Source organism: Cyanidioschyzon merolae, chromosome 20 (genome assembly GCF_000091205.1).
Source record: "Cyanidioschyzon merolae strain 10D DNA, chromosome 20, complete genome".
Classification (NCBI taxonomy): Eukaryota; Rhodophyta; class Bangiophyceae; order Cyanidiales; family Cyanidiaceae; genus Cyanidioschyzon; species Cyanidioschyzon merolae.
The window spans coordinates 664408-689569 of record NC_010146.1 but is presented as its reverse complement, the minus strand read 5'-3'; the positions used below and the strand labels follow the sequence as shown (position 1 = coordinate 689569).

Sequence of the window (25162 nt, the reverse complement as noted above, 5' to 3'; positions counted from 1 at the left end):
TGCGAATAACCTTGATTCCGGTGAAGTAATGGATGTCAGCGGCGAAGCGTCGCAGGGGCCACTCCGAACACACACGACTGGGAGTCCTCCCAGGACTTTTGAATTCGTAGGCGCTTATTGGTGCGCTTGGTATGTTGGCACTGGACACCTCGTAAGAGTTCGGAAAATATTGGAAAGACAGAACGAGCAGTTCAGCGCTGGATTCTAATCATAGACCAGTTCGGCCTCCGACCAAGCGTCCGCGGCATGTGATCAGTAAAACCAAAAGGGTTCTAGGTGCATGGCGGGTAAATGCGTACTCACTCACAGACGCCTCCTAACCTGTTTCCACCGACCGGATGATCTTGGCTTCAAATTTCCTCGGACGTTTTGAGCCTGAGAGGCTGTCCCACAAAGTCGGATCGTCGCAGCTTCTCCAGTCTCGTCTTCAGCACCGTACATCTTCTAATATTGCTGGCGGCGTTGAGGTCTCGGTTCACGAACTCCGTGAATGCGCCACGGCCGATCGATCTCATTAATACAGGGATTCCTCGAAATCGTGTCCTCTGTGCCACAACGGTCTCGTCGTCGTCCCGTCGGGCACACACACTTACTCGCCCATATTTCCCTTTTTCTTCTTCGTCGCTTGCTCTTTTTCGCTCAATGGTCGATGAGAAGTGGACTTTTATTGTTGTTTGGCAGCTGATATTCACAAGGATTCCAGGATCGTGGAATCCCATACCCATCCCTTTTCTTTGGGCTATTTATTTTTGAAAATGAACGCACTTTGAATGCATATGCCATAAACCGCGAAATCGCTTTTTATAACGTTCGCCTTTGGATAGAACACAGCTCAGGAACAAAACGCTACAAGCGCGCCGTTGCGATATTCCGCAAGGAAGCGACGGCCGCGCCGGCCTGAGACGCTCCGACTGAGCGCACGTCTCTTCAATATCGCATTCAACTGCCCGGTAGGTATCTAGTTCGCGTTCGCAGCAGCTGCAGAAGAAGTCGATGCTGTACGATATAACATCCGAGTATTACCGCTCGTTTTTAGTGCAGTTAACTGGGGGACGTGGCGGGAACCCAAACCTGAGACGGAGCGGGCCAGGTCCCGCGCCTCCCTACAGCTTCCAGCCTTAGGGAGAAGCAGCGCACTTCGTGCACTTCTTTTTACCGTACGCATCAAGCTAGATCCTCTAGCAGCTGAAGGCGCTGCTGTATAGCGGTGATAGTCTCCTTGAGCTCCTGGTGTTTTGCCTTTGTTTCCTCGACAATATTTGGCGGTGCGTTTTGGAGGAAGCCCCTTGCGCCGAGTCGCTTCTCGAGCCCGGCAAGATCGGCGCCGATTTTTTGAACCTGCTTATTCAAACGCTCTCGCTCAACTTGTACGTCAAATAAACCTTTGGCCGGCAGGAACGCTTCTATGTTTTCGTCGACAATAACGTGCACACACTTTCGAATGAAATCCGTTTCTGGCGGGACATTCACAACGTGCATCTGCTGCTCATCTATCTTGGCTAGAGACGCGAAAACTGACGGATACGACGTGATAAAGTCCTCGAGTTCATTATTCGATCGCACCACAACCCAGGCCGCTATGCGCCGCGACGGCTCGACACCGTAGCTGGCTCGGGCGTTGCGCACTTTGCGGACAAGCTCTTGGAAGCGTCGAAAACCCGTAACAGCAGCCTGATTCTCTGGAAATCGTAGCATCGGCCAATTTTGGCACATAAGCGCAGTTCCGTGTCCATTGCTCACCGCAGAGGGCAGTCTCTGATACGCAGCCTCTGTTATAAATGGCATAAATGGATGCAGGAGACGGAGACTCGTGTCCAGAGTGAGTGCCAGGATCCGTTTGGATGGCGCCGCCGCCTTGGAGTCGCCGTTCGCTGTCCGTAAAACTGCTTTCGCAACCTCCAAGTACCAGTCCGCAAAATCGTCCCACAAAAAATCGTAAACTTTTTGGCCAGCGTCGCCAATTTCAAATGATTCCAGGTGCTGAGTAACATCATGTACAAGCTGTGTTAACTGTGCGAGAATGAAATGATCCGCGAGGTTTAAGCTGAGCCCTGTCCACTCATTGCTCGAGGGCTCCGCCCAAAGCGCTGTCTCGGATGCGTCGCTACCCACTGCGTTCACGACGAAGCGGGCAATGTTCCATACCTTGTTTGCAAAGTTACGGCTTGCTGCTACACGCTCCTCTGCGAGAGGAATATCTCGCCCGGCGCTGCTCCCTGTCACGAGTGTGAAACGCAGCGCGTCGGTTCCATACTTACTGATGACCTCAAGGGGATCAGTGACGTTCCCCAGCGTTTTGCTCATCTTTCTTCCATTCGCATCGCGAACCAGGCCATGGAGGTAAACCACCTCAAATGGTATCTTGCCCGTAAGCTCCAGGCTCAGCATAATCATCCTGGCAACCCAGAAGAACAGAATATCGTATCCGGTCTCTAGGACAGAACCCGGAAAGAACTTGCGATAGTCAGGTTGGTTCTCATCGGGCCAACCCATCGTCGAAAATGGCCAAAGTCCAGAAGAAAACCTACAGGCGGACAAAGAAAGAGGTTAGTTTCCGCTGTTCCATTCGAACCTGCTCCAAACTCAGACATCACAGCTTGCTACCTAATCACGTTCAGCATTTCATTACAGGTCTGTGGTTTCAAGCTTATATCATCACATGCAGAAGCATCGAGCTGCTCACGAAACTTACCATGTATCAAGCACGTCGGGATCCTGCTCGAGGGTGAAGTCGCCGACCGTCATGGCGCGGACCCTCTCGCGAGCCTCCTCTACATTTCTGGCAACGACGTAGTTTTCCTGATCACCATTGATGTAATAGACGGGTATGCGATGCCCCCACCAAAGCTGACGAGATATACACCAGTCTTCAATATTTTCCAACCAATGATAGTAAATCTTCTCGAACCTTTCCGGCAAGATCCGAATTTGTCCCTCTCGAACAGCAGCCAGAGCCTTTTCCGCAAGAGGCCGCGTACGCACAAACCATTGAGTCGATACGAGTGGCTCGATGATCTCACCGCCACGCTGGGAGCGGGGAACCCTCGTTGTGTGCTCCCGAACCTCAATCGCTTGGCCGGTGCTTTGCAAATCCGCCCAGATCCGCTCCCGACAGAGGAAGCGATCCAGCCCTACGAACCGCGCATCTGTCTCACTGTACGGCACGATTCTGCCATCCTTACCGATGACAGTAATGACGGGGAGATTGTGAGTTTTGCCTATCTCATAATCCATGCGATCATGACCTGGGGTGATCTTCAGCACACCCGTGCCGAACGATGGATCCACCCGAGCATCAGCAACGATTGGAATGCGGCGGTGAACAAACGGAACAATGGCATGCATGCCGATGTATTTCTGGAAGCGTCCATCCGAGGGATGAACGCAAAGTGCAGTGTCGCCAAGAATCGTTTCCGGTCGGGTCGTTGCGACTGGTAGGAAGGCATCCTCTTCGGACCCCGGTTCAGCTAACATGTACTTGAATAGGTAAAGTTTTCCCTTCTCTTCGCTAAACTCGACCTCCAGGTCTGAAACAGCTGTTTGCAGTGCTGGGCTCCAGTTCACCATATACGTACCCCGGTAGATGAGACCAGCATCGTAAAGGCGCACAAACGCCTCCGCCACGGCCGCGCTCATCTCTGGGCTAAGTGTGAATTTCTCCCGGTTCCAGTCAGCACTGGCGCCGAGCCTTCGGAGCTGCTTGGTGATATACCCACCCTTCTCTTGTTTCCACTTCCATACCATTTCAACGAACGCTTCTCTGCCTATCTCACTGCGGCTCTTGCCGGAGGCAGTAAGCGCTCGCTCGACGAGCAACTGAGTCGCAATCCCAGCATGATCCGTTCCGGGTAGCCACAAGGTAGGGCGCCCACGCATACGATGGAAACGTATCAAGATGTCTTCGATTGTTGTACCGATTGCGTGGCCCATGTGAAGGCCGCCCGTGACATTCGGAGGCGGCATAACGATCACAAAAGGCTTCTCAATATCGCCAACGCCCTCATCTCTTGGAGAAAAGAAACCTGCAGCCTCCCACCAGGAGTATATGCGTTCTTCGTGCGCCGCTGGGTCGAAGTTTTTCGGCATTGCGTCCTCCGCATTCTCCGCAAATACAGGCCTCGAGCCGGTTCTGAAGGGCGTCTGGACACTCTTCCCACTAGCGTCTGTCGTAGAGCAGAGTCGCAGAGCACGACTCTTCAGCGAGACGCCCGGGACGCTGTAGAGTTCTTTTGCGAAACGCTTCCTTTGCGAAGCGTCTCCCAGGAGCCGACGACAAGTTGAGTCACTTATCCAACGCCTCTGCAAGAGCGCACCACCTTGGACAAAAGCTACTGCCCGCACCGGTTGTTGCATGGCTGTCGACCGCACACCGCTCCAGGAGCGCTCTGCTCAAAAGCTCCGGCACAGTTGCCTAAAAGGGAGTTCGATTTTCTTTTCAGGATCACACGAAACTCCTTCCCAGAGCTCTTCGCGCCTTTCTAGGACGACGTTTACCTGCAAAAGTTTCCGCTTCTCTATATATCGTGCAGTCTGTAGCCGCCTTCCCAGGCGTCAACTGGAAATCAAGTTCGTATTCTATTGAGGGGCATCGAAATCGCTGGTGCATAACCAGCTGCGACGCCGCCGCGCAGTGCCTTGCGTACATGAGCTTAGCGACGAATCGGTTTTAGTAGTGCATCCACTGAGGTTGTATGACTTGAAGAGAAAGCAGCGTTGTCGGAGCAACACGCCGATGTCGTACGTGGACCCATTTGATGCTGACCGTTGGCCTAGATTGACTGTTACCGAGAAGTTTATAAGCGGTCTTACAGGGCTCGCGACTTGGTTTGCCGTCCGCCTTTACGGAAACGCGCTTGCAAGCAGGCGCACGGATACTGCGGCTGCTACCAACCTCGGAGCTGGCTCCGCTGGAATCGGTGCCAGCCTCTTGTCTTCGTGGATATTCTTCAATATTGAGTATACGAAAAGGCTTAACAAACCTGAAAGTTTGGCGGATCCGGACTCGAATTTCTCTCGGTTTTGCAACCTCAATGTGCGCTGGAAGGAGCGAAACCCGGAGCCTTCCAGTCCGAACGCCTCTGTAACTCGGCGCCGCATCATTCTACTGCATGGATTCGGAGCCTCTCTTTTCACTTTTCGTAATGTCATGGACGAGCTTGCACGGAAGACTGGGAGCAACGTGGAGGCTCTGGACCTACCGGCATTTGGTCTTACGAGCCGTTCCTGGAGCAATCACCACTACTCTCTTCGTTCCATGGCTGAAGTCGTCGGGCAGTTCGCTCGTATGCCCGCAAGGCAAGCAAACGACATTTGCCTGGTAGGTCACTCACTGGGCGGTTTAGTAGCTTTACAGTCTGTGGCGCAGCTGCCGTGTGCACCACGTGCTCTAATTCTTGTATCGCCTGCGATCTATTTTCGCGAGACCAAGCAGCGTGCACGCGGTATTCGGCGTTGCTTGCAAACAGTTCTGTTACCCCTGCGGTACGCGCTGGCGACGGTGCAGGTGTCTTTTCGCTTTTTGACGGCGCAAATATCGCGCGGAATATCTCCTGTGCTTCGGGGACTTGTCCGGTTGGTCGTCAGTCAAGAGCGTCTCTGGCGATACGGATTAAGGCTTGCAGTAGAGGATCGAACACTCATTCGACCTGATGTTATCGAGGGATATCGATTACCGGACAGGGTACGTGGATGGGATCGCGCGCTTCTCGCTTTCGTGCTCAACCGATATCAGGGAGTCTTCAGCATCAAGGAATTCGCGCAGCAAGTCCATCGAATAGCACATGGAGGGACAGCAGAGGATTACACGGATCTTCTTCAAAATCTGAGAAAGCTCTCCATTCCCGTGTTAATCATTCATGGCAGAGACGACCGTATAGTGCCACTGAGAAACTCCCAACTTCTTGCCCAGTACCTGGGATGCGAACTCTGTATCTTCGATCATTGCGGGCATCTGCCCCATGAAGAGATGGCGGATCGATTCATCGACTGTGTGGAGCGTTTCATCGCTCAGATCGGGACCCCATCACACTCACCAAGGCGTGCAGCCGTAGAGGCTTTCTGAGTATCAAGGAAATGAAGACGGAATATGTCATCAATGTTTGCGTCGTCGTGCGCGGATTTGAAACTAGGACGGAGCAGAGACTGCACTGCCGGTGGTAGTATTCCGGGATATACATGGCTTAGATCGATCTGCGCAACGCCCTTCTTGGAGTCTTGGTGCTCTTCGACTTCAGTTTCTGCAACATGTCGCATGAGGTGCTCCCCTATAACTGACTCTGAAATCAACCCTGCTTGAACTTTCGCGAGTAGACTCTGCCCATGGTCTTTCTCGCGAGAAGTTCCGTCGAGCACCTCCATATGGTTGGCCATCGCGAGCAAAACCTTGTGGATTGCACGAGCAACGTGGGGAACGTATTTGGAGAGCCTTTTCTTTCGTTCCTGTCGCTCCTGTTGGATGCTCTTTCGAACGAGCTTGATTCGCAGCTGCTGGCAACACTGCATGATAGCATGGCGAACGGATTTCTGGATGGGCTCTGCGTCAGCTCCGATATACTCTTTTCCGGTACCCTTGAACGGGCAACGCGTAGATACGATTGAGCAGAATACTCCTACGCGATCCGTGATGGGATTGATTTTGTAATTCGTCCAGGGGATTAATTTGGTCGCGGTTCGCGTGACAACATCATTACCACCCTCGAAGAGTAGAGGAATGCGGTTTGCGAACCTGAAAACGTTGATGCCTGGCTTCACCTTGGCACCACCGAAACTCACACCAACCTCAACAATGAACGGATGGCCGTCAAGCACGCCGACAGGCTCTGTATGCGTTGCGACTATTTCGGGGCTTAATTCTTTGATGATACCTAGACGCAGATTGTATTCACCGGCGGGGCTCAAACAATCTCCACTAGGCGGCAGAAAATGTGCTTGCCTCAAGAGTTCGAGTAGATGGCGTAACATGTTACCTTTCACCTCGGCAACGGAGGTTTCCTCGGAAAAAGAGCAGCCTAACTCGCACACCAATCTTTTTGCGTAGTCACGCGAAATAGATGAGAGCTCGTTTGCCAAGAAATCGATTAGTTTGGTGCTGGCTGGCACACTATTCATCAGTTGCTGGAGGACGAGTTGGTTCACCGAGCTCGGATGATGCTTCACTTGGGTTGGTTGTGGCGGAACACAATCGGACCTCCTCGCGAAATAGAGATCAAAATTCTTGGATGCTATTGGTCCACGATAACTAAAGAAAAACTCAGCATATGGGGTAATAATTGCCATGTGACGCAAATATTGCAGGATATATGTGCGGTACGTCTTCCAGTTACCTCTAATGGTTACTGAGACTTCCGTGCCGCGAAACCCAATCGCATTTTCGATTTTCTTGTGAACAAGCACTCGAGGTTTGTTTCTAGCGATGTCGATATCCAGCATACAGAGCGATAATGGCTGACGCGAATCTGTAGAAGAACAGATACGTATCGGAAGACCAGTAGACATCTTACTCCATAGAAGCGCCATCTTCGATCCGAGTCCGAATTTACCGCGAGACTGCTGAACGCTGTACTTGGTGCCGGCGAGAACAATACCGAACATCTGAGGAATGCGCTCGTGCTCGATCCCAGTTCCATTGTCCTGTACAGAAACAATGAAAAACTGGGCATCCCCACTTTGCGGTTCATCTACACCGGCTCCTGCATCTGCGGTAGCCGCTTCATCCGTGCAGGTTTCGAGCGTGGCACCGTCGCTGGGAGCCTCTAACTGAGGCTCATCGGCGGGTTCGCTCGTGCCCTCGGGTCCAACGTTCGGAGCCCGCCTTTTCTTGCGCCGCAGTGCAGCGGCTTTGCCCTGAGCTAGTTTCCGCTGCTCATGAAAGTCTTTGTACATACTGAAGTCTCTTCTGACGATGCCCCCAAGTCCCAGGCGCGCTTGAAAGTCCTTACCCCTAAGTTCCTCGAGTCGTATGCGAATCGAGGGCAGCACTTCAGCGGCCTCTGCAGCATCGAGGCCGTTTTCTACGAGCTCGCGCACGGTGGTATAAAGAGAGCGCCCATCGTTATCGAAACCTGCAATGTTTTTGTTTTCCGCGAAAAACTCAGCGGGTGAGCGTACGCGAAAGTTATCAGCCATCAGTCGAAAGCCTTGAGCAAAAACGCGCGAAGCTGAGTTTTCAAGGTGCCGCGCTTCTACCAAATGCAGGCCCCCAGGGCGCGCAAACACAGCGCCTTGATGCGGTCGGCATGGGCGAGTTCGATCGAGTGATCATTGGGGCACTTGATTCCAGTCCATATATAAATCCGATACAAGGGAAGCAGATGACAGAAGAATGTAGTTCGGGAATCTCTGCAGTTATTAGACTGACCGTGCTGCCACGCCCGATAGCAGAACTGATGTGGACCAGATGGAAAGCTGACCTTGCTAGGGTAGTTTGAAACCCTTTCCAAGGGGATAACAGCAGTATTCTCGTGTCCGAGGGACTCTGGTGAGATTTATCACCCTCTCACCGACAATATGCGTTTTGCAGGGAAATGTTTCTGGAAAAATTGGAAATTTGATGCACCACGGATAGCGTTACTCGGTACAATTTTTTATATACAGCTTTCGCGTGTTCGCGAGTCTTGCTCTCTGTATCAAAACTACAATTTCAAAAGGACGTTTGGAAGGTTTAATGCACGGGTACGCAAAGTGCTGGTCAAATGAAAATTGATACACTGCATATTAGGTTGGGACGTTGCTCCTTGCAGTGAGCATGGGGCAAGGTGCGAATGGCTTACAGAGCAAACGCCCTTACGCTGAAGTCCGACGGGTGTTGTCCTCTCCAAGGGATGGTCTCATTGTAGAAAACCTGCCAGTGAAACGGTCGGTGGTCGCGTGTGGACGCCAGCCGCTGAAGTTGGCCAGTCATCGAAATGCGCGAATGAGCAAACTGGTCGTCTTCTCCTGATGTGGACTGAATCAAAAGTTGTGTGAAATATCGTTTGTTGATGTCTTTGCGATAAAAGCGTAAATGAAGCACCGATGCCTCACCCAGTGGCTCAAAAACAGGGCAGCGCCTCGCACAACGTACGCTATGCAGCTCTGTCTGCATTTATCAAAAAGAAAGCTCGTTTTGGTCCACGAAATGAGCTAGTGGACTCTCTCTTCCCAATGGATCTCGTCCAATGGGATTCTGCGTCATTAAAAAAGGCTACGAACATGTCCATGAGAGTCTACGCGCATCGCTTCTCATGGAAGCTGCTCCCTCTGAATAGCATTTAAAACCTTACGTAAGAGGACATTTCGCAGAGCACTACGAGCCCGGAAACAAAACCTGATCTCCACGTAAATCGCGCTGCTAAAAATCAGAGCTGTGCCGTTCCGGGGCGAGAGGAGATACCTGGAGCATGCTCGTAGATGCGCATTTGATCGACGCACCTCGAGAGAGCAGTCTCATTTATCAGTGCTTACAATTTTTGGATCCAAGCAAAGCGCAGCATACGAAAGCCCGAGTGCGTTTCCAAAATTGTAAAGTTCCTGCCACATCAAGCGAGGCGTTCAGTATAATCAGCAATATCGAATAATCCAGCATAGTTATCGTTCACCGATTGCGCAAGGATATCTCTTGCGTTCTGTATATTCTACGCACCTGCCATTCCATACTGCTGAACTGCGCCATACATTTGCCTCGCTCAGTGGGAGAATCGAATCCCATGTGTCCAGGCCATCGAATTTTGTTTAACCGCAAGTCTTCCGCGTCTCATCCCAATGCCCACAATGAGTACTAGGGGATACCAATGCAGGACCCTTCTGCAAAAGGCCACTGGACGCTCCGGAAGCACAAGGTCGCCGGATGTTGATCGAAGCATTCGAGTCTCCGTTCGGAAACTGCTTGTGCGCATGGTTGCGAGTGGATTCAAACCGTAGAAAACCTCTCACGCTCGATTTTCTATCGATCTGAGGATCGTTCAGCTTGCTGTACATCGGCAAGCGCATCCGTCTCAGTTTCTCTTTTTCGTGTCTACCAGATTCAACGCGCACCCGTGCTCGTGAAGACTGTATGTCTTTCTGAATGCATCGGAGTGAATCTTTCAGAATCGAATCTTGCACTCGTTGTACGCCCTCGTCGAAGGAGAGCAAGTACAGTTTTTGCGTTCTATAGCTTGTACAACTTCGTAGGTTTCCACCAAACGACGCGACTTACCAGATACTTGCTTTTCGAATTCATTTAAAAAGTTGGTTAATGCGTGTTTCATGCTTCCCTATAATCGGTACTGATGATCACGCTAGCGCTGTCTCATGTGCACCTTCCAAGGATCGTCCGCATGCGCCTGTTGGACGCTGATGGACTCTCTGAATAACCGTGCAAAGCATTAGTCTCTTCGATGCGGTGCTAAAGGCATTGATTTGGGCCCTGACGCCGTCATTCCAAACGTTCGTGTGCCTCCTGACGCCCATCATGCTTCACTCTAGTATAAAGCCCTCGAAAATTTGCACACTATCATCTGGATTCTGTTCAACTCTTTCATTCCGCTCTCTTGATTTTGAGATAAGGCAACCGCGCGATGTGTTTCTCTTCATTTATCTTGGACGGTTGAAAATCAGCATCGTTAGTTGAGTCAAGTTTAAGTTTCACAAAGTGCATGCAGCCTGGTCTTCCGTCGGTCTCCATTCTCCCTGCGTACTCCTTACGATTTCCTGCCCTGTAAGGCGAAACGTCGAATCAGCTCTACCCATGATCTTCGGAAAGCTGTTCGAGTGACCCGTGCTCGCTGCCAGAGACCGGCCGTAGCCCACTGAGTGGAACGTATAGTACAGAGGAGTCTGCAGTGATAAGTGGGCGTTGAAGTGACGAATGAGGGCCGCTTCGAACAGACGCTTACGGAGTCGAGTGCACCCGCATTGGTGGACGGAGTCTGCTTCGCTCTCGAGGGCTCCCTTGAGGCAAATATAATGGGGCGAGAGATGCAAGCAAGGCAGGTACCCCGTTAACGCCATGGTATGGATAAGACTTGTGCCGATCCTCTCGAGGGCTCTTTTGAGGCGAATATAATGGGGCGCGGAATGCAAGCAAGGCAGGTATCCCGTTGACACCATCGTATGGATAAGACTTGTGCCGATCCTCTCGAGGGCTCTCTCGACGCGAATATAGTGGTGCGCGAATCGCAAGCAAGGCAGGTATCCCGTTGACGCCATCGTATGGATAGGACGTGTGGCGATCCGAGTCCGAGATCCACTCGATAGGCGCGGGCGATCTGACGCGAGTCTCGCTCTCGGTGCGATATCGCTTCCGGCGTCGTTGGCACCTCGATCCCATCTGTCACCATCAGCTTGTCATTTGCCTCCTTCGGCACTCCAAGAAACCGTTCTATCAGTCACCACTTTTTTAGGCCAGTAAGGTAGGTTAAAACGGTTCTAACTTCCAAACGGTGAACCGATTGAAGCACTCGAGATTGTCTCGCGTATCGTTTCATTTTTCAGGTTGATTCGATATTTTTCTCTTTCGTCATGGATATTCCGATTGCTGATGTGATTTCATGACGTACAAATGTTTTCTCGCAAGCGTGCGTGCAGATCTTGTATACTGCGATCAGGCCGTGTTTCACGTTCTGTCGCGAACGCTGGTAGAAGAACGAAGGATTTGTCCAAAAATCCGTGTGGAATGAGGGCAGCTCGCAATGCGCATCCGGAACTTGCACGAGCATTTGCATGACGAGCTGTGCCACGGTAAGAGAAAAGCTATGAGAGCCCTCCTCGAAAACGAAGTTATATGATCCTTACTGGTGCTCCGAATTTCAGTTTCTGGAATTCTCTTCCTGTTCATGTATATTAGTGTTTATGCCTTTGCAGCGATTTTGGACTGATCTTTCCACTTCTATAGTTTTTGTCCTGTCGTTATTTGTGCTTGTTTCGGGGTACAATTCTCTACTTTGTCTGGTTGATGCATCCCCTTCTCTTTCCTCGTATTTTCCCCTTGCTGGGTATGGCGATTTCCATGCTATTGCTATACTCCATACCAGGTCTATTCCTCGCGGATCGGACGCATTTCGGGGATGATCAGTGCGAAGGTCACTTTTCCTGGATATGTACTTTTTATTTCTCGAGTACATTTTGGTCACTTCCTTCGTAGCGAGCACGTGTTACAATCCGAAGCGCCACTCCGCTCCCTCCCGCACACGGTAGGAAAAGGAACATATCAGTTTAAGGCTTGCGATGGCAGAGAACGATTTCTCAACGAACAAAGACATGGATGCTAATGATTCTTCCATGGATCCATGTCCGTTAAGACCGCGTCTGGCACTTAAATATACGCCTCTCCTGCATTGAACCAGGGGTATATCCTGGCACGAAGAGTAGCTCAGTGCCAATCTGAGTATCGTTCTCTCCTCTCGCTTTTCAAAGATGTACGGCGAAGTTGTCTCGGAGAATGACAGAAGAGGGTGCGAAGAGCAGATCATGAAGAGTGTTACCACGCTGGGTGAGGTATCCAACGATCCAGTTCGATTGCTGATTAGAGGGCAATAACACGATTGCATTTCTGCTGGGGCTGATTTTCTCTTAATGCTCGCTTTTGCCTTCTTTTCGAACAGTTGTTCGCCCCTCTATCATTTTCCTTATATAGGTTTACCGTTTTTCCCGGATGATGTCTAATCCAGTGAGGCGAGCACCAGACTTTTCTGCAAAAGCCGTTTGCGTTTCAGTTCGAAATCAATAATGTTTTGTACAACTTGCGAGTGTTTCCAATAGCAGGGCTCTTCTATTTTTGCCCACGCATGCCTCTTCATCATCGCTTGTATCAGTGCTACCGAAGGCTGACATCCTGCAACGTTTGTGAAGATATCACCTCGAGAACGCTTGTGGTGGAATAGATACATGGAGAAACGGTCGCATAGAGAAACATTCAGACATTCTGTTTTGGATGCACGAAGTTCAGGACAAGCGCTGCAAGAAAGGCGATTCATCCAGCTGCTGAACGTAGTAATGACTGAATGACACATGAAAGGTATTTTTTCTCGTGAGCGACAAGTCAGAGAATAGAGGCTTGCCGCTACATTTCTCTAATTTACAGGACGTCTTAGTTTGTTTCATATCCATGAGAAAAAGCACATTCAGAACAATGGTACTCAAGCCAAGGTTTCCGGAACTCACTGCTACGATTTTGAGATAGGATTAACGGAGTTTATGTTTTGCGTCGGTTATAATGATCCTAATGCCAGTCATTTTGTGGAAGAAAATTCATGATGCTATCTGCTCGATTCTGATCTGTGAAATTATCCGGAACCGAGCCTGCGTTGAACGAACCTGATTCTCCGAAACAATGGAAAGGTTATACCAAGCAGTTGAGGCTATATGTACCACTCATTAAATAACAGGCAATCGTTGCTGTGATTCAACTCTTGACCGGCTCGCTAGTTGCCCATCATGTGACGCAAAAATCGGGCCGCCGCCAGCAAGAGGTTGCCCTGAGTGACTCTTTCCAGATAGCGGCGACGGGAAAAACAAAGTCATCTGAATATTGCTTGGAAAAATTCGTCCTTTTCATTGCAAAGAATCAGAACCTCACGAGGAACAGTACAAACCACGTCTCCATCACTTGGCCGTTCCAAGAGCTCGGTTGTGTTGGACACAGGGTCCGGCGGGGAACTCCGCTGCCTATTGATGCCGTCACATTCAAGACCACTCGAAAGTTGGAGTGGTTTGTGCAGGACATTGCGCCTGATATCTGAGCTTTCGGGGCTAAAGCCGTCGCCATCGCCGTGACTCTGCCGGCGAGTGCCTTTATCCTTAGCGTCGAGCTTCAGTCTGTAACATCTATGTTGCGTTTTTAGTGGAGTTTCTTGTGGAACTCTCGGAGCTCCTAGAGCGCCAGCCACTTGAATCGAAGAAAGCGTTGAAACATTTTTGTATCGCTTTCGCGGAGGGCTTTGAAGCAGCGCACACCGGACTGGTAGACGAGGTTTCACAATGGCTTTCTTTGTTCTCTTCACTCGCTCTGAGCAGTTTGCGTTAGACGTATTGCACTCTTCATCCTTATTTAGAGAATCCCTATTAACAACCGCAGCGTTTTCTGCGCTCCACTGCGGCATTTGAGCTAGAACGTCCTTTCTCAAACTGTTTCATCTTTCCCGCCCAATTCGTCAGCACAAATCGGAACAGCGCGGGTGCTGAGTTGGTAGATTCGTGCGCCGTCCAACTGTAGTACGGGCTTCTCCAGGTCTATCCATTTGTGGCATGAGAGCAATCACGGTAACTGAGAGTTAGATTATAGTCTCTCACCTCAGTGGTGTTCCACCCTTGGATGAGTATAATGAAATGGTATTTCGCTGGTTATAGAAGATGCGTTCGAAGAGTGCTAATTTTCAAAACTAAAAAATCGAGGGGAAAGGTAAGGACACGGAAGTCGGGGATCCTGGAGTCCCAGTATCGCCAGGTGCCGGAAAAGAAACAAAAAATCTTCTTCTCGTCGACAATGGATCCAAGAAGAGCAAGTGACAATGAAGAAGAGGAGGGTAGATAGGCGAGAAAAGGTGCTTGCGCGGTGGGGCCACGGCGAGATTGTAGGGGCGCCGATGAGACGAGTTCTAGTAATCCTTGAATTGATGATTTCAACCAGAGGCAACCAATCATGGAGTCCATGAACCGAGACTTCCGCATCACGCTCCATCTGACATTGATGGTGGTGTTGAAGTCGCGGTTCACAAACTCCTTGAATGCTCTACAGCTGATTGAAGTCACCTTTGCATTGATTCTTAGAAGACGACCCATCGGCGCCACTACAATCTCGCCGTGGCCCCACCGCGCAAGCACCTTTTCTCGCCTATCTACCCTCCTCTTCTTCATTGTCACTTGCTCTTCTTGGATCCATTGTCGACGAGAAGAAGATTTTTTGTTTCTTTTCCGGCACCTGGCGATACTGGGACTCCAGGATCCCCGACTTCCGTGTCCTTACCTTTCCCCTCGATTTTTTAGTTTTGAAAATTAGCACTCTTCGAACGCATCTTCTATAACCAGCGAAATACCATTTCATTATACTCATCCAAGGGTCGAACACAACTGAGCTTAAAGGCTATAAAGAATGATGAGGCGCATGACGGTGCGATTCCATCCTCCGTGGTCCAGGGACATACTGTCACGTTGCTATTGATGCCGCGCAAGCTCGGATCCGTCCCATTCCAGCAGAGAACAAGACGCGGCTGGCATAGTTGAGATACTGGGTTTCACTGAGCGATGGCTTCAAGTTCAGCAGAGGCTGATTCCGAAGATCAACGCTTCGAGGAAATTGCGTTGAAGCTGCTAAAGAGTTTAGATGAAGCGTATGAGAGTCTTTACGGAGCGGAGTTTTTCACGTCGGTTTTTTTGAAGCCCGTAACGTATCCCACTTCCAACTGCCGTGCAAGCGCTCGTCGTGCTGTTGCTGAAGAAACGCAACCGAAGAACGAATCTGGAAAGAAGTCAAAGACGAATACCGTTCCGTTCGGTAACCAACTAGCAAGCGCGCTCCGTGTACTGCTCCAGTACTGTGCAACGAGGAGCCTAGAGGCTTTTTTGCGTGATCTCACAAAACTCTTGAATGATCAGAAACTATTCTCGAACATTCTTTGCCAGTACGTACTGGAAAATGTTTTGAAGCGGCTACTACTTCTCAGACAACGACGTGTTCAAGGATTCGCGAGCTCCACTGCAGGCGCTGAACTCGAGACCTTCGTGGCTGTCTCGGTACTCGGCAGCAGGGGTCCCAGCGACAGCTCAAATATCTTCCAGGAGAGGAACGACTCCAGTCGACGGCTTCTAGAAAGCTGTACCGTGGAAGAATTTCGACAAGAAGAAACGGTTGTCGAACTTCTGAACGAGCTCGAGAGCGCTGACAGTCAGATAGCACAGCAAAGCAGCGAGCATATACATTCGGAAGAGGTGGTTTTGACCTGCGGGTATTCGCCTTTAATTATGCATTTCCTATTAGAAGCTGGGAAAAAACGCCGTTTCAAGGTCTTCGTATCTGAAGCTGCGCCAGAGTGCAGTGGTCACAGGCTAGCAAGCGAGCTTGCTGGGCGCGGTATTGATACGACGTTGATTACGGACGCTGCAGTATATGCAATTATGGCTCGGGTGCACAAGCTGATCATCCGCGCCGAAGTAGTCCTTGCGGAGGGTTCCGTGATCACGCGCCCAACGTGTCGCCTTGCTGCGGATGCAGCGCGTGCGCACGCTGTTCCTGTCCTAGTTCTGACGGAGTTGCACAGGATTTCTGAGCGGTTCCCTCATGATATTTCCGCTATCGAAAAATCTTTTGTGCCCAGCACTCTGTTGCCATATGAAAGCATTAGCCCGTTCCAATCCAGAGTCGGAGTAAGTAATCCGCGCTATGCGATCGTGCCGAGTTCGCAAGTCTCAATTTTTGTCACGGATATTGGGAGCTTCTCGAGCAACTTTGCATATTATCTGTTGCGTGAACTCTACGGAGCTCGCAATCACGACGGATTGGGTTAAAAAAGGCTTGAAGAAAGTGTCTGGATCCGGTGATGCAAAGTCAGAACGTCACGCATTGAGTGACGTGAGCGCCTTCGGTTCCTTCCCGTGATGCGCTCTCAGATTTCTCGGTGAGCATGAAACGCATCGGCTCCAGGATCGTGTGGTCCAGCAGAACAGCCCCGATCTCAAAGCATACCCCGTAAGGCGTCATCAAATTCTTTCTTTATACCGTCAACTCAAGTATAGCATTCACAATATCACCATTGTTATTGCGTAACGCTCGTGCTGCACGTGCTCGGGAAACATCCGCCTGCTGGACAACGAGCTCAATGTCCTTAGGGTCGAGCCCTGTCTCATCAACTTCCTCTTCCTGTTCTGACACGTCGCCGCTGGGACCTGAGCGTGTGCCGGGAGCCCCGTCGGCTCCCGCTCTCTCGCCGCCAAGATAGTCGCGCAGTTTGCCCTCGAGGCCAAACTGATCAGAGTCAGCGCTGTAGTCTAGGAAGCGCCTTGCCTCGGCCTGTGCACCGGCATCACCAATACTCTCACCAATTTTGGCTTCTCCGAAGAAAACGTACGTGTCAGACGCCGAGCTCTTGTACACATCGGGTTGCGAAACAACAAAAAGTAAAGTCCCTTCTTTTTTCACTGCAATCCGCGTTACACCCGGTACCTTTTTCAGTCCAAGTTTTGAGAGGGCTTTTCTCGTCTTCTTCTCAGCTCGAGACTGGCGAGCGGGGAGGCCAGCCCCTGCGCCAGCCGCGCCGACGGCGTGCTCATGCGCCTGAAGGAGCGCCGCTTGCTGTGCAAGCTCTTTCGGATCAATGCCACTTTCTCTCGCTGCCTCGGCGATATCTTCTTGTTTTAATTCGGACGCACTTTCCTGATCCGTCTCTTCTTCAGTAAGAGGTTCTGTTTGTCGAGGCAGTTCCTCAGTCATGTCGCACGCCTTTGAAGCGCAGTCAGAAGTATATATCGGCGTACGGCGCCGAATGCGCGTGCACAACCTCAGACGAATTTACCCGCAGCTAGTATATGAAATCTTTTCATTGCGCATGTGGGCGATACTTACGAGGACGTTCCGCGGGCACCTTTTTTTCCGCAAGCCGCTTGTAAGCTGTTCATCAGACTGCGAACCAAAACAAGAGCGCCGTACCCGCAAGAAGCGCGCACCGGGGAGCGGTAAAATCCAAGACGCTTCGCGTGCAAAGGACTCTGCGAAGGCTCCGGTGAAGCGCACGTCGCAGAAGCGGAAGGCAGAGAAGAAGCCGCCGCCACCTAAAAACAGCAGAGAGCGTGTGCCTTGGAATCGGGGGAAGACGCTCCCAGAGCCTCTGAGAGAAAAAATAAAGGCAAGGACAATAGCTGCTCATCGAAGGCCTGACGTTGTGCTGCGGGTCCTGAGGCGGGACCAAAGGCCAGAGGCGGAGCCACTTCCGAACGTCCAAATTGTTGGGAAGCAGGGCCGACTAGAGTTTTCTCTGCAAGAATTGAAAAGTCTTGACTGGAACTGGGTAGCTGCCGTGGAGCAGTCCGCAGCTATACCGCCCGACAAGTCTGCTTCAGCGGAGGGCGAGTTGCCGACGCGTTCTGGTACAGGGCTCGAGAATCGGCGCAGGCGACCACCCTCCACGAGACCGCCCCCGGAAATTTTCCAGTTTGAGCCTTTGCAAATGACGCCTCAAGTTCTCAGAAGAATGAGCTACGATGTGGAGCGAAAATTATCGGATAGCTCTTACCTGGATGCGTACGAGGGTAAGGCGCTGCCCAAGAAAACACTTGGTCCGAATGCACGGATTTGAAGACCTGGGTACATACTAGGGTAAGGCGCTGCCAAAGAATATACCCGGTTCTGATGCAGTCATGCGAGGAGCTGTCATGTCTACTGTCGCCACAGAGGAGCGTTGCATGAGGGTCTTCTCATGAATGGTAATCATCTTCAAGTACGCTCGTACACCGACTGCGGTTTGCGCGGAAACTCATAGGGACTGTTCCCCTGTGCTCGCGATTCACGCAGCCTTGGAGGCCGGCTCATTGGTCCTAAACAACGGCAACTTGAAAGATCCAGCGATGCAGGTGGCATTGAGCCTACTGCGGACGCTCGCTGAGTCGTTGCTGACGCATCTGCGGATGTCGCATGGAGACAGAATGTCTGTGGGGTGTCCAACGAGGGCGTGAGTTCCAGAGGCTGAATTGGGTGCAAAACGCATTGAGTGATTGGCGTGTGCTAGAATATTTCTTTGCATATTCCAAACTGACCAGGATTCGTCATGAACGCTTCGTGGACGAACTGGTGCTCGTGTACGTTCCGGATATCTGGGGACTTCTGCATGCGCGCCTTAATATCTTCGCAGAACTTTCTGCAAATGATGCTCTCCTCTTGCTAGGATGTCTCCTTGCTATTTGTGATTCATCCAGAGACTGGCCTAGCCCCTGTCAGATTAAAATGAAAAGTTGAACTGCCCGCTCTGTTCCTGACTTGCGATGTTTTCGACCATTTATGGATGTGCGGCTTCGGAACTCCAGGTCCCGCAGTAGGGGCTTATGGATTGATTCGGAGTATTTGGATTCCCGGTCGTCGTTTCGGAGTAGCTCTATCCGCTCCTTGCTGCTGGAAACCGGGATGTCACCGTAATTAAGATCCTTCGCGATACCGTCGAATTCAGGTTCGTAGAATAGCCGTCATCATCATCTAGTTCATGGGTACAAACCTCCGCCTCTCTCCTTTTCTCACACTTATCATGCTCAATTCACATATTCCTCACGTTTTGGACCTCTGTGCTTCGAGCCGACCCGGGGCGCAGCAACTCGCACCATTAGAATGAAGACGTAAAACACTCGACGCTGTCCCTAGACGACTTTTTTCGCAAGCTCATTCCAAAAGTCCACTAAACTTGCCACATCAAAGAAACCATTCGATTCGAAAATACGTCCTCCTCTCTTCTTCGGTATCGAAGAAATGGCACTCAATATCTGCTCGTTGCTTTTCTCGTCTCTTTTGTTTACATGGAAAAAGGTCTCGGACTTGGACGTCAGTCCACGCGGCGACCGCTTGCAGTGGGCAGTACGTGACATTTTGCACGAGGGTAGCTTAGTCGTATCGAAATTTCGCAGAGTGATATCCAGCCCGGATATTCCTTCGAGTACGCGTTCCATCATGTACGATATTGTGTTCCATGAATCCTCTATCTTATGGAACAGTGCGCGCTTGCGTATCCAGAGAACAGAGTTCTCACAGGGAGGATCCCCCATGCTCGTAGCGCACGGCACCATACGCGGAAACGGAAGAGAGCACCGAGGGCATCTTCTATGCCCGTCAATGGCATGATGGAGCGATGAACCATGCCTGCACGCGCCGTAGGGTACCTTGCGCAGAAGAATGAGGTATGTCGGAAATGCTTGAATACCTGACTGCAGCCATATGTCACTCTGCGATATGCGCTCCACGCTGTACATAAAGAAGGTGAAAATGGAGAGCGAAGCTCTGAACTTATCTACCGCCCGGTGCATCGACTGAGTCGACAATTGCGGGAAGCAGCGAAATCGGGACCTCAACGCTGCCATCAATATCCCCGAACTGCAGACGATGGATTTTGAGGAAAAGGATAGACCAGTGCATTCAAAGCCCGAAATAAGTTAGAGGGAGCAAACCCAATCGCAGAACAAGCCACAAAGGCTAGTGTTTATTAGAGCGGGAACAAAATCAAACTTTAGTTTGCGCAGCTTTGTTTGAAAGCCTGTTGCAGTTTAGTCTAATATGGGTGTGAAGTCACATCTGCCTGCAGCCGCCACGGTATTGGAGGGTACAACGCGCACTAGCAAATTAGGATCAATGCCGCAGAGTTTTCTATGCGACTAGGAAAGAAGGACTAGCTTTGCTGCATGTTGCGATGTCTTCGGTTCGCAGAGGAGCACTCTGGAGAAGGCAGCACACTGCACTCTCGGTTCGCACCAGGGTATGCGCAAGTTGATTCGCGTCTCGGGCGAGTTGCCCCGAAGCGAGGGCGCCACCGCGTCCCGCTCTGGTTGAGCGGGCTCCTCAAAGGGAAGGTCGCTCGAAGTCCACCACCAGCTGCAGACGAGACGCGTTTGCAAGCGTCGGCTGTGAACAATCGAAAACGTCCTCAAGACAACTACGGAAGTGCAACCTCGAATTCTGTCGTGGCAGTATCGAATCTATTAGAAACACGTAGCAAGAGCCTGAGCGTTCGCCGCGGGCTCGGCAAGCTCACCCTGAATGAAACGGATCTCAACTTTGGAGACCCACTCCAACCAAACGATGAGTACGGTGCGAGTTTTGAGTGCTGTGCAGAGGCAGATGAAGCTCCTACCGCGTACTCGACTGCAGAACGACAAGTGATGGCTTGTAGTATATCTGCCGGAGAGGCAGGCGAAACCAGCTATGAAACTCGACAGGCCGCGGCCGATTGGAAATCTCTCAAACAGGAAGACGTTTCCATGAAATCCTCTCGTATGGAATCGGGTGTCTCGCGTGTTATGCAAGTATCTGATTGTCCGACATCTAATAGCTTTGGAACTGGCTCTGGCCTGAAAGCGAACCATCTACAATTTCTCCGTACAATCGGAAGCGGTTCCTTCGCATCTGTTCAGCTTGCCATGTACAAGGACAAATCGGAGCCGATAGCGATAAAGATCATTGATTCAAGCTCGCATCGTGCTCAGATACGAAGCGAAGTATCCGTCTTGAGAATGGCCCGAGCGCACGACTGCGAAAACATCGTTCATTACCATGAAATCGTCGAGGACGGAAACAGGGTCATGATTCTTATGGAGCTTATGGACGTCGGAAGCATCGACGGCTTATACCGCCGATCGTCCGTGAAGCGGCTGTCTGAATCAGTTGTACGAGCGATTGCGTGGCAGACGCTCCGAGCACTCCAGTTCGTCCACAACGTCTGCCATCGCGTGCATCGGGATGTGAAGCCGTCCAACCTTCTGTTGAATCGTCTTGGGCAAGTGAAACTCGCAGATTTTGGTCTATCTTCATCAATATCTGTGCAGAAGAATCCTCAGAAAGATAATTCCGATCTCGGAGTGCACGGACCAGTTCGGGAAGGGAAATTCGTCGGGACTTGCCTTTATATGGCACCCGAGATGCTTCGCGCGAGTCCTTACGATTACCGAGCGGATATTTATAGTCTTGGAATCAGCCTCCTTGAGTGCCTGCAAGGGAAGCATCCAAACTATGATGACTATTTGGGCTGCAGAGGACACCTTGACTTGATCGTAACGCTGCTTGAAAAAGGATCGCCTGAAATTCCGCAGGAAATTCGCCTCAGTAGTAACGCTCGTAACTTTCTTGCCTTATGCTTAGCCCAAGATTACAGGCAACGTCCGTCTTGTCAAGAGTTGCTCAAGCATCGGTGGTTTGATCGTCTGAAAATCCCAAAGGCTCCGATCAAAAACGCGCACCTCCCAGCTCCGAGTCGGTCCGCGAGATTCACAGATTCAATGCATCATTGCACGAACACAGTCAAACGGAGCAATTCACCCTTTCCGGGACGTCCAACGGCGACCAGAGAGGATAAGCAGGTCCTTTCGAGACCGAGCCTCGATTTGAATAGCATGCACGGATCGCTACATCCTGAAGGGATTGATGCGGTTCAAGGGCGACGGACCGCTTCCTGTTTCTCAGACTTGGAGCAACGTATTGCGGATGAAAACTCGAGGGAAGAAATCGCCGTATTTTTGCGTTTACTGGGCATCACGTTGGATGGATCTATCCTACAGGCACCGCAAATGCGTTAGGTTGTTTCTGCTGTATGGCAAGCGTTGGGCCCTTTTAATCACGCCAACTGGCAGACGCCAGCTTAAAGCGTTTTACTGCGATTTCGCAGAGCGTTTACGCTTTCAGGGGAGGCTTCACGTTCCCAGGCCTTCCAAGCTCTGTTGCATCGACCACGGAGGAAAAGACCTCCGTGCAAGTCCAAAGAGGCTATCACACACTGTTTCGAAAGGATTCAGGCTGTCGTCTGCATGGATGCTTTGGCGAAAACAGGAAACGCCGCATGAGCGCTAGTTAACTAACAGGAGGGCGTTTGTCAGGACAAATCAGACGCGCAATTAAGACATGCTTATAAGTCCTTGTGACGTTCCCATAGACTGTGCGTTGTGCGCTGGATGACGGCTCATGAGATAGGGAATGCAGCAGAGGAAACCCAATGATTACAACAGAACGCTCTGGACAAGTAAAATGACAATCCCAGCGTCGGTTAACCGTGATACCATGAATGGATTCGTAACAAATTCCATGATAACAACAGAGCGCTCTGGACGGTACAAGTCGCTTTCCTAGCGCCCACAAATGGTTGCCCTCGCGTTGAATATTCCGTTCGCTAGCGTTCCTGTGTGCGTAATGCCGCCACGATCAACGAAGCTGCCGTACATACTCAACGGTAGCAATCTTCGTGCATATCCAGTGTGGATCGATATCTGTTCCATAAAGATTCTGGATCGAAGGCTTATCAACGTGAACAAGGAGTTCGTTGAAAAGCTCGTTCGCACCCTCCGGAAAATGTCTGACCTTTGCAGCCAGAGCGTTCGACGTCGACTCAGCCGCTTGAGGAAACGAGGCAGGCGGGTCCACAGCAACAACTAAACATCTAGTTTTCTCCCATGAAAAACGAACAGCTGCAAGTCCATCTCTTATACTAAGCTTAGCTGAAAGAGCGAGCATCACCTCATTGTGGAGGGAGTGAGTCTTCAATCGTCCAGCCTCGAATCTTTGGAACGCAACGTTAACCGCAGTCAGCAATTGTGACTTGTGGAAAACGACACCCGCATCAAGAAGCGCACACTCCCAGGTTCCTTGTATGAAAATGCTTGCAAAGTCTTCAACAGGTTTCGAAAGTTCAACCAGCAGCAAACCCGCGATATGTCCCGGAAACAGTTCAAGCTGGAGCTCGATCATGGATAGAGCAACGCGGATTCTTGTTCTTCCGTCGTGCGCGAGACGAAGGGTGGACGTCGGTGCCGTTTCCAGTCCGTTCTAGTGTGGAGTGTTCCGCTCTGATAACGTCCTGTCAGGTTCTCAAATGGATATGTGCTGTGCGGTACTTCTGTCCGAGTACCTTGCGCGGGCCTCTCGATGTTGCCGGAAACGAGCAACCGGCGCTCAAGATCGGTGCTTTTGCCCTTGTGTGTCCTCGGGGCGGGCGTAGTGTCGTTTCTCTGGAGACCAGCCTCACGAGTTTACCATATAGCGGCTATCTTACTAGACGCATATCTTTTGGCGTTCCTAGTGCGTAAAAAGGTTACAACTAAAAAAATCCCTGAAGCTGATATTGATACTGGAAGTCTCCCGTTCTTCACTCTGGTAGTTCCTTGCAAAAATGAAAGCGGCGTGATTTGCAAGACTCTGCAGAAACTCTGCTTTGGCCTTAAGTACCCAGTGGATTCCTATCGGATTTTGGTACTTGATGACCATTCGACGGATGGTTCCTTTGACCGTATTCATCATTGGATACGGGACACATTGCGACCTCTGCCTGTGTGCCAAGCGATTGCACGTCCGCAGCACGATATCGGCGGAGGCAAGTCTGGTGCTTTGAATGCAGCACTCAAGTACATTTTCTATGAACGAGAGCAAGATGTGATTATTTCACCGAAAAAGAGGCATATTATTGGCTTTTTGGACGCGGATGCACAGTGCGATCCCCGCCTTCTCGCGGCTCTAGCGGCAGTATTTTTGAGCGAAGACGCGCTTGTTCTTCAGGTCCTCAAAAAGCCCATTCGATGGGGTAGCAGATCCCTGCTTGAGGATTGCCAGGTTGCGGACTATATGGCTGACTGGTTCGTCTCCTCTCAGAGACAGATTCGTCGGGCTGGTTGTGCTTCATTACGAGGAAATGGCATGTTTTTCGACGAAGCTGTCATCTTGCATGTTGCTGATGGCAGGTCGGCTCTCAGAGGCTTTTTCTTCAATGATCAAACCACGGGTGATGACGTTGATATGACTTGTCGCCTCAAAATTGCGGGTCTGAAGATCCACTACATCGATGATACCTACGTTATGGAGGAACTAGCTCCTAGCTGGAAGGCACTTTTTCAGCAGCGGGCTCGCTGGGTCTACGGCGGCTACCGTCGCTATACGGACTATCTGGAGTCATTGCCCTGCCTCTGGTGGAACGACCCTGACGAACTCGTAGAATTTTGTGTGCTCCTAGCACCAATATTTTTGCTTCCGCAATTTATTCTCTCATTCTGGTTCAATGGAAACCGTGCGGTTTGGTTTCATCTAGCGTTCCTTCTCGTCTGGGGCCTAGGACTCATGTGCCAAGCTTGCGCAAGTCTGCGGCTAGCGCTTCTGGGTCTTATCTTCTCATTGCACCGGATCTTCTTTATATACTGGACTGTCGTGCTCTGCATTTGGAAGCCATCGGAATGTCTTCCCTACTGGAAAACCACTCGACGAGTGGACATGGAACGTGGCACTCCCTAGTAGATTATCCAAATGATACAGAAATAGAGAGTGAATTATAGGCTGCAGTACATGGTTGAACTGCGGTTGCATCATACTCGGGTCCTGAATCGCCCCGCATGTGGAATGCGCATCGCACCTGATGACATGCCCGGCCCGACCGAGATGCATATGACTGCGCTTCTCCAATTAAAGAAAGTAAAGACGTTTTCGTTTTCAGATGTATAATGGTACTCAGAAAGCTCTCCCGTATGATGAAATCTAGCACAAGTTCTTGGGGCG

The 25162-nt window shown here is 50.9% G+C and overlaps 9 protein-coding genes and 1 non-coding gene across 10 annotated transcripts; 6 read left to right on the top strand and 4 right to left on the bottom strand.

The window, feature by feature from the left end:
• The first annotated feature begins 929 nt into the window (after positions 1-929).
• CYME_CMT276T lies at positions 930-1968 on the top strand. The gene has a single exon (XR_002461705.1). It is a non-coding gene; the product is annotated as a hypothetical transcript (transcript).
• CYME_CMT275C (valine--tRNA ligase) lies at positions 1165-4353 on the bottom strand (the record flags this gene model as incomplete). Its single annotated transcript, XM_005539228.1, has 2 exons — positions 1165-2524; positions 2693-4353. The coding sequence occupies 2 exons, from the start codon at positions 4351-4353 to the stop codon at positions 1165-1167; spliced, it is 3021 nt and encodes a 1006-aa protein (XP_005539285.1).
• A 379-nt stretch (positions 4354-4732) lies between these two features.
• CYME_CMT274C (similar to alpha/beta hydrolase) lies at positions 4733-6061 on the top strand (the record flags this gene model as incomplete). The annotated part of the gene is made up of 1 exon (XM_005539227.1): positions 4733-6061. One exon carries the CDS (start codon positions 4733-4735, stop codon positions 6059-6061), a length of 1329 nt encoding a protein of 442 aa, XP_005539284.1.
• On the bottom strand, positions 6007-8124 carry CYME_CMT273C (Type II DNA topoisomerase VI subunit B; the record flags this gene model as incomplete). Its single annotated transcript, XM_005539226.1, has 1 exon — positions 6007-8124. The coding sequence occupies one exon, from the start codon at positions 8122-8124 to the stop codon at positions 6007-6009; it is 2118 nt and encodes a 705-aa protein (XP_005539283.1).
• Positions 8125-15198: 7074 nt separating this feature from the next.
• On the top strand, positions 15199-16458 carry CYME_CMT272C (eukaryotic translation initiation factor eIF-2B beta subunit; the record flags this gene model as incomplete). The annotated part of the gene is made up of 1 exon (XM_005539225.1): positions 15199-16458. The coding sequence occupies one exon, from the start codon at positions 15199-15201 to the stop codon at positions 16456-16458; it is 1260 nt and encodes a 419-aa protein (XP_005539282.1).
• A 205-nt stretch (positions 16459-16663) lies between these two features.
• Positions 16664-17380, bottom strand: CYME_CMT271C (similar to nascent-polypeptide-associated complex alpha polypeptide; the record flags this gene model as incomplete). The annotated part of the gene is made up of 1 exon (XM_005539224.1): positions 16664-17380. The coding sequence occupies one exon, from the start codon at positions 17378-17380 to the stop codon at positions 16664-16666; it is 717 nt and encodes a 238-aa protein (XP_005539281.1).
• Positions 17381-17495: 115 nt separating this feature from the next.
• Positions 17496-18242, top strand: CYME_CMT270C (hypothetical protein; the record flags this gene model as incomplete). Its single annotated transcript, XM_005539223.1, has 1 exon — positions 17496-18242. One exon carries the CDS (start codon positions 17496-17498, stop codon positions 18240-18242), a length of 747 nt encoding a protein of 248 aa, XP_005539280.1.
• A 2080-nt stretch (positions 18243-20322) lies between these two features.
• Positions 20323-22209, top strand: CYME_CMT269C (probable MAP kinase kinase; the record flags this gene model as incomplete). Its single annotated transcript, XM_005539222.1, has 1 exon — positions 20323-22209. One exon carries the CDS (start codon positions 20323-20325, stop codon positions 22207-22209), a length of 1887 nt encoding a protein of 628 aa, XP_005539279.1.
• Positions 22210-22828: 619 nt separating this feature from the next.
• On the bottom strand, positions 22829-23371 carry CYME_CMT268C (hypothetical protein, conserved; the record flags this gene model as incomplete). Its single annotated transcript, XM_005539221.1, has 1 exon — positions 22829-23371. The coding sequence occupies one exon, from the start codon at positions 23369-23371 to the stop codon at positions 22829-22831; it is 543 nt and encodes a 180-aa protein (XP_005539278.1).
• A 177-nt stretch (positions 23372-23548) lies between these two features.
• CYME_CMT267C (similar to glycosyl transferase) lies at positions 23549-24901 on the top strand (the record flags this gene model as incomplete). The annotated part of the gene is made up of 1 exon (XM_005539220.1): positions 23549-24901. The coding sequence occupies one exon, from the start codon at positions 23549-23551 to the stop codon at positions 24899-24901; it is 1353 nt and encodes a 450-aa protein (XP_005539277.1).
• Positions 24902-25162: the final 261 nt, after the last annotated feature.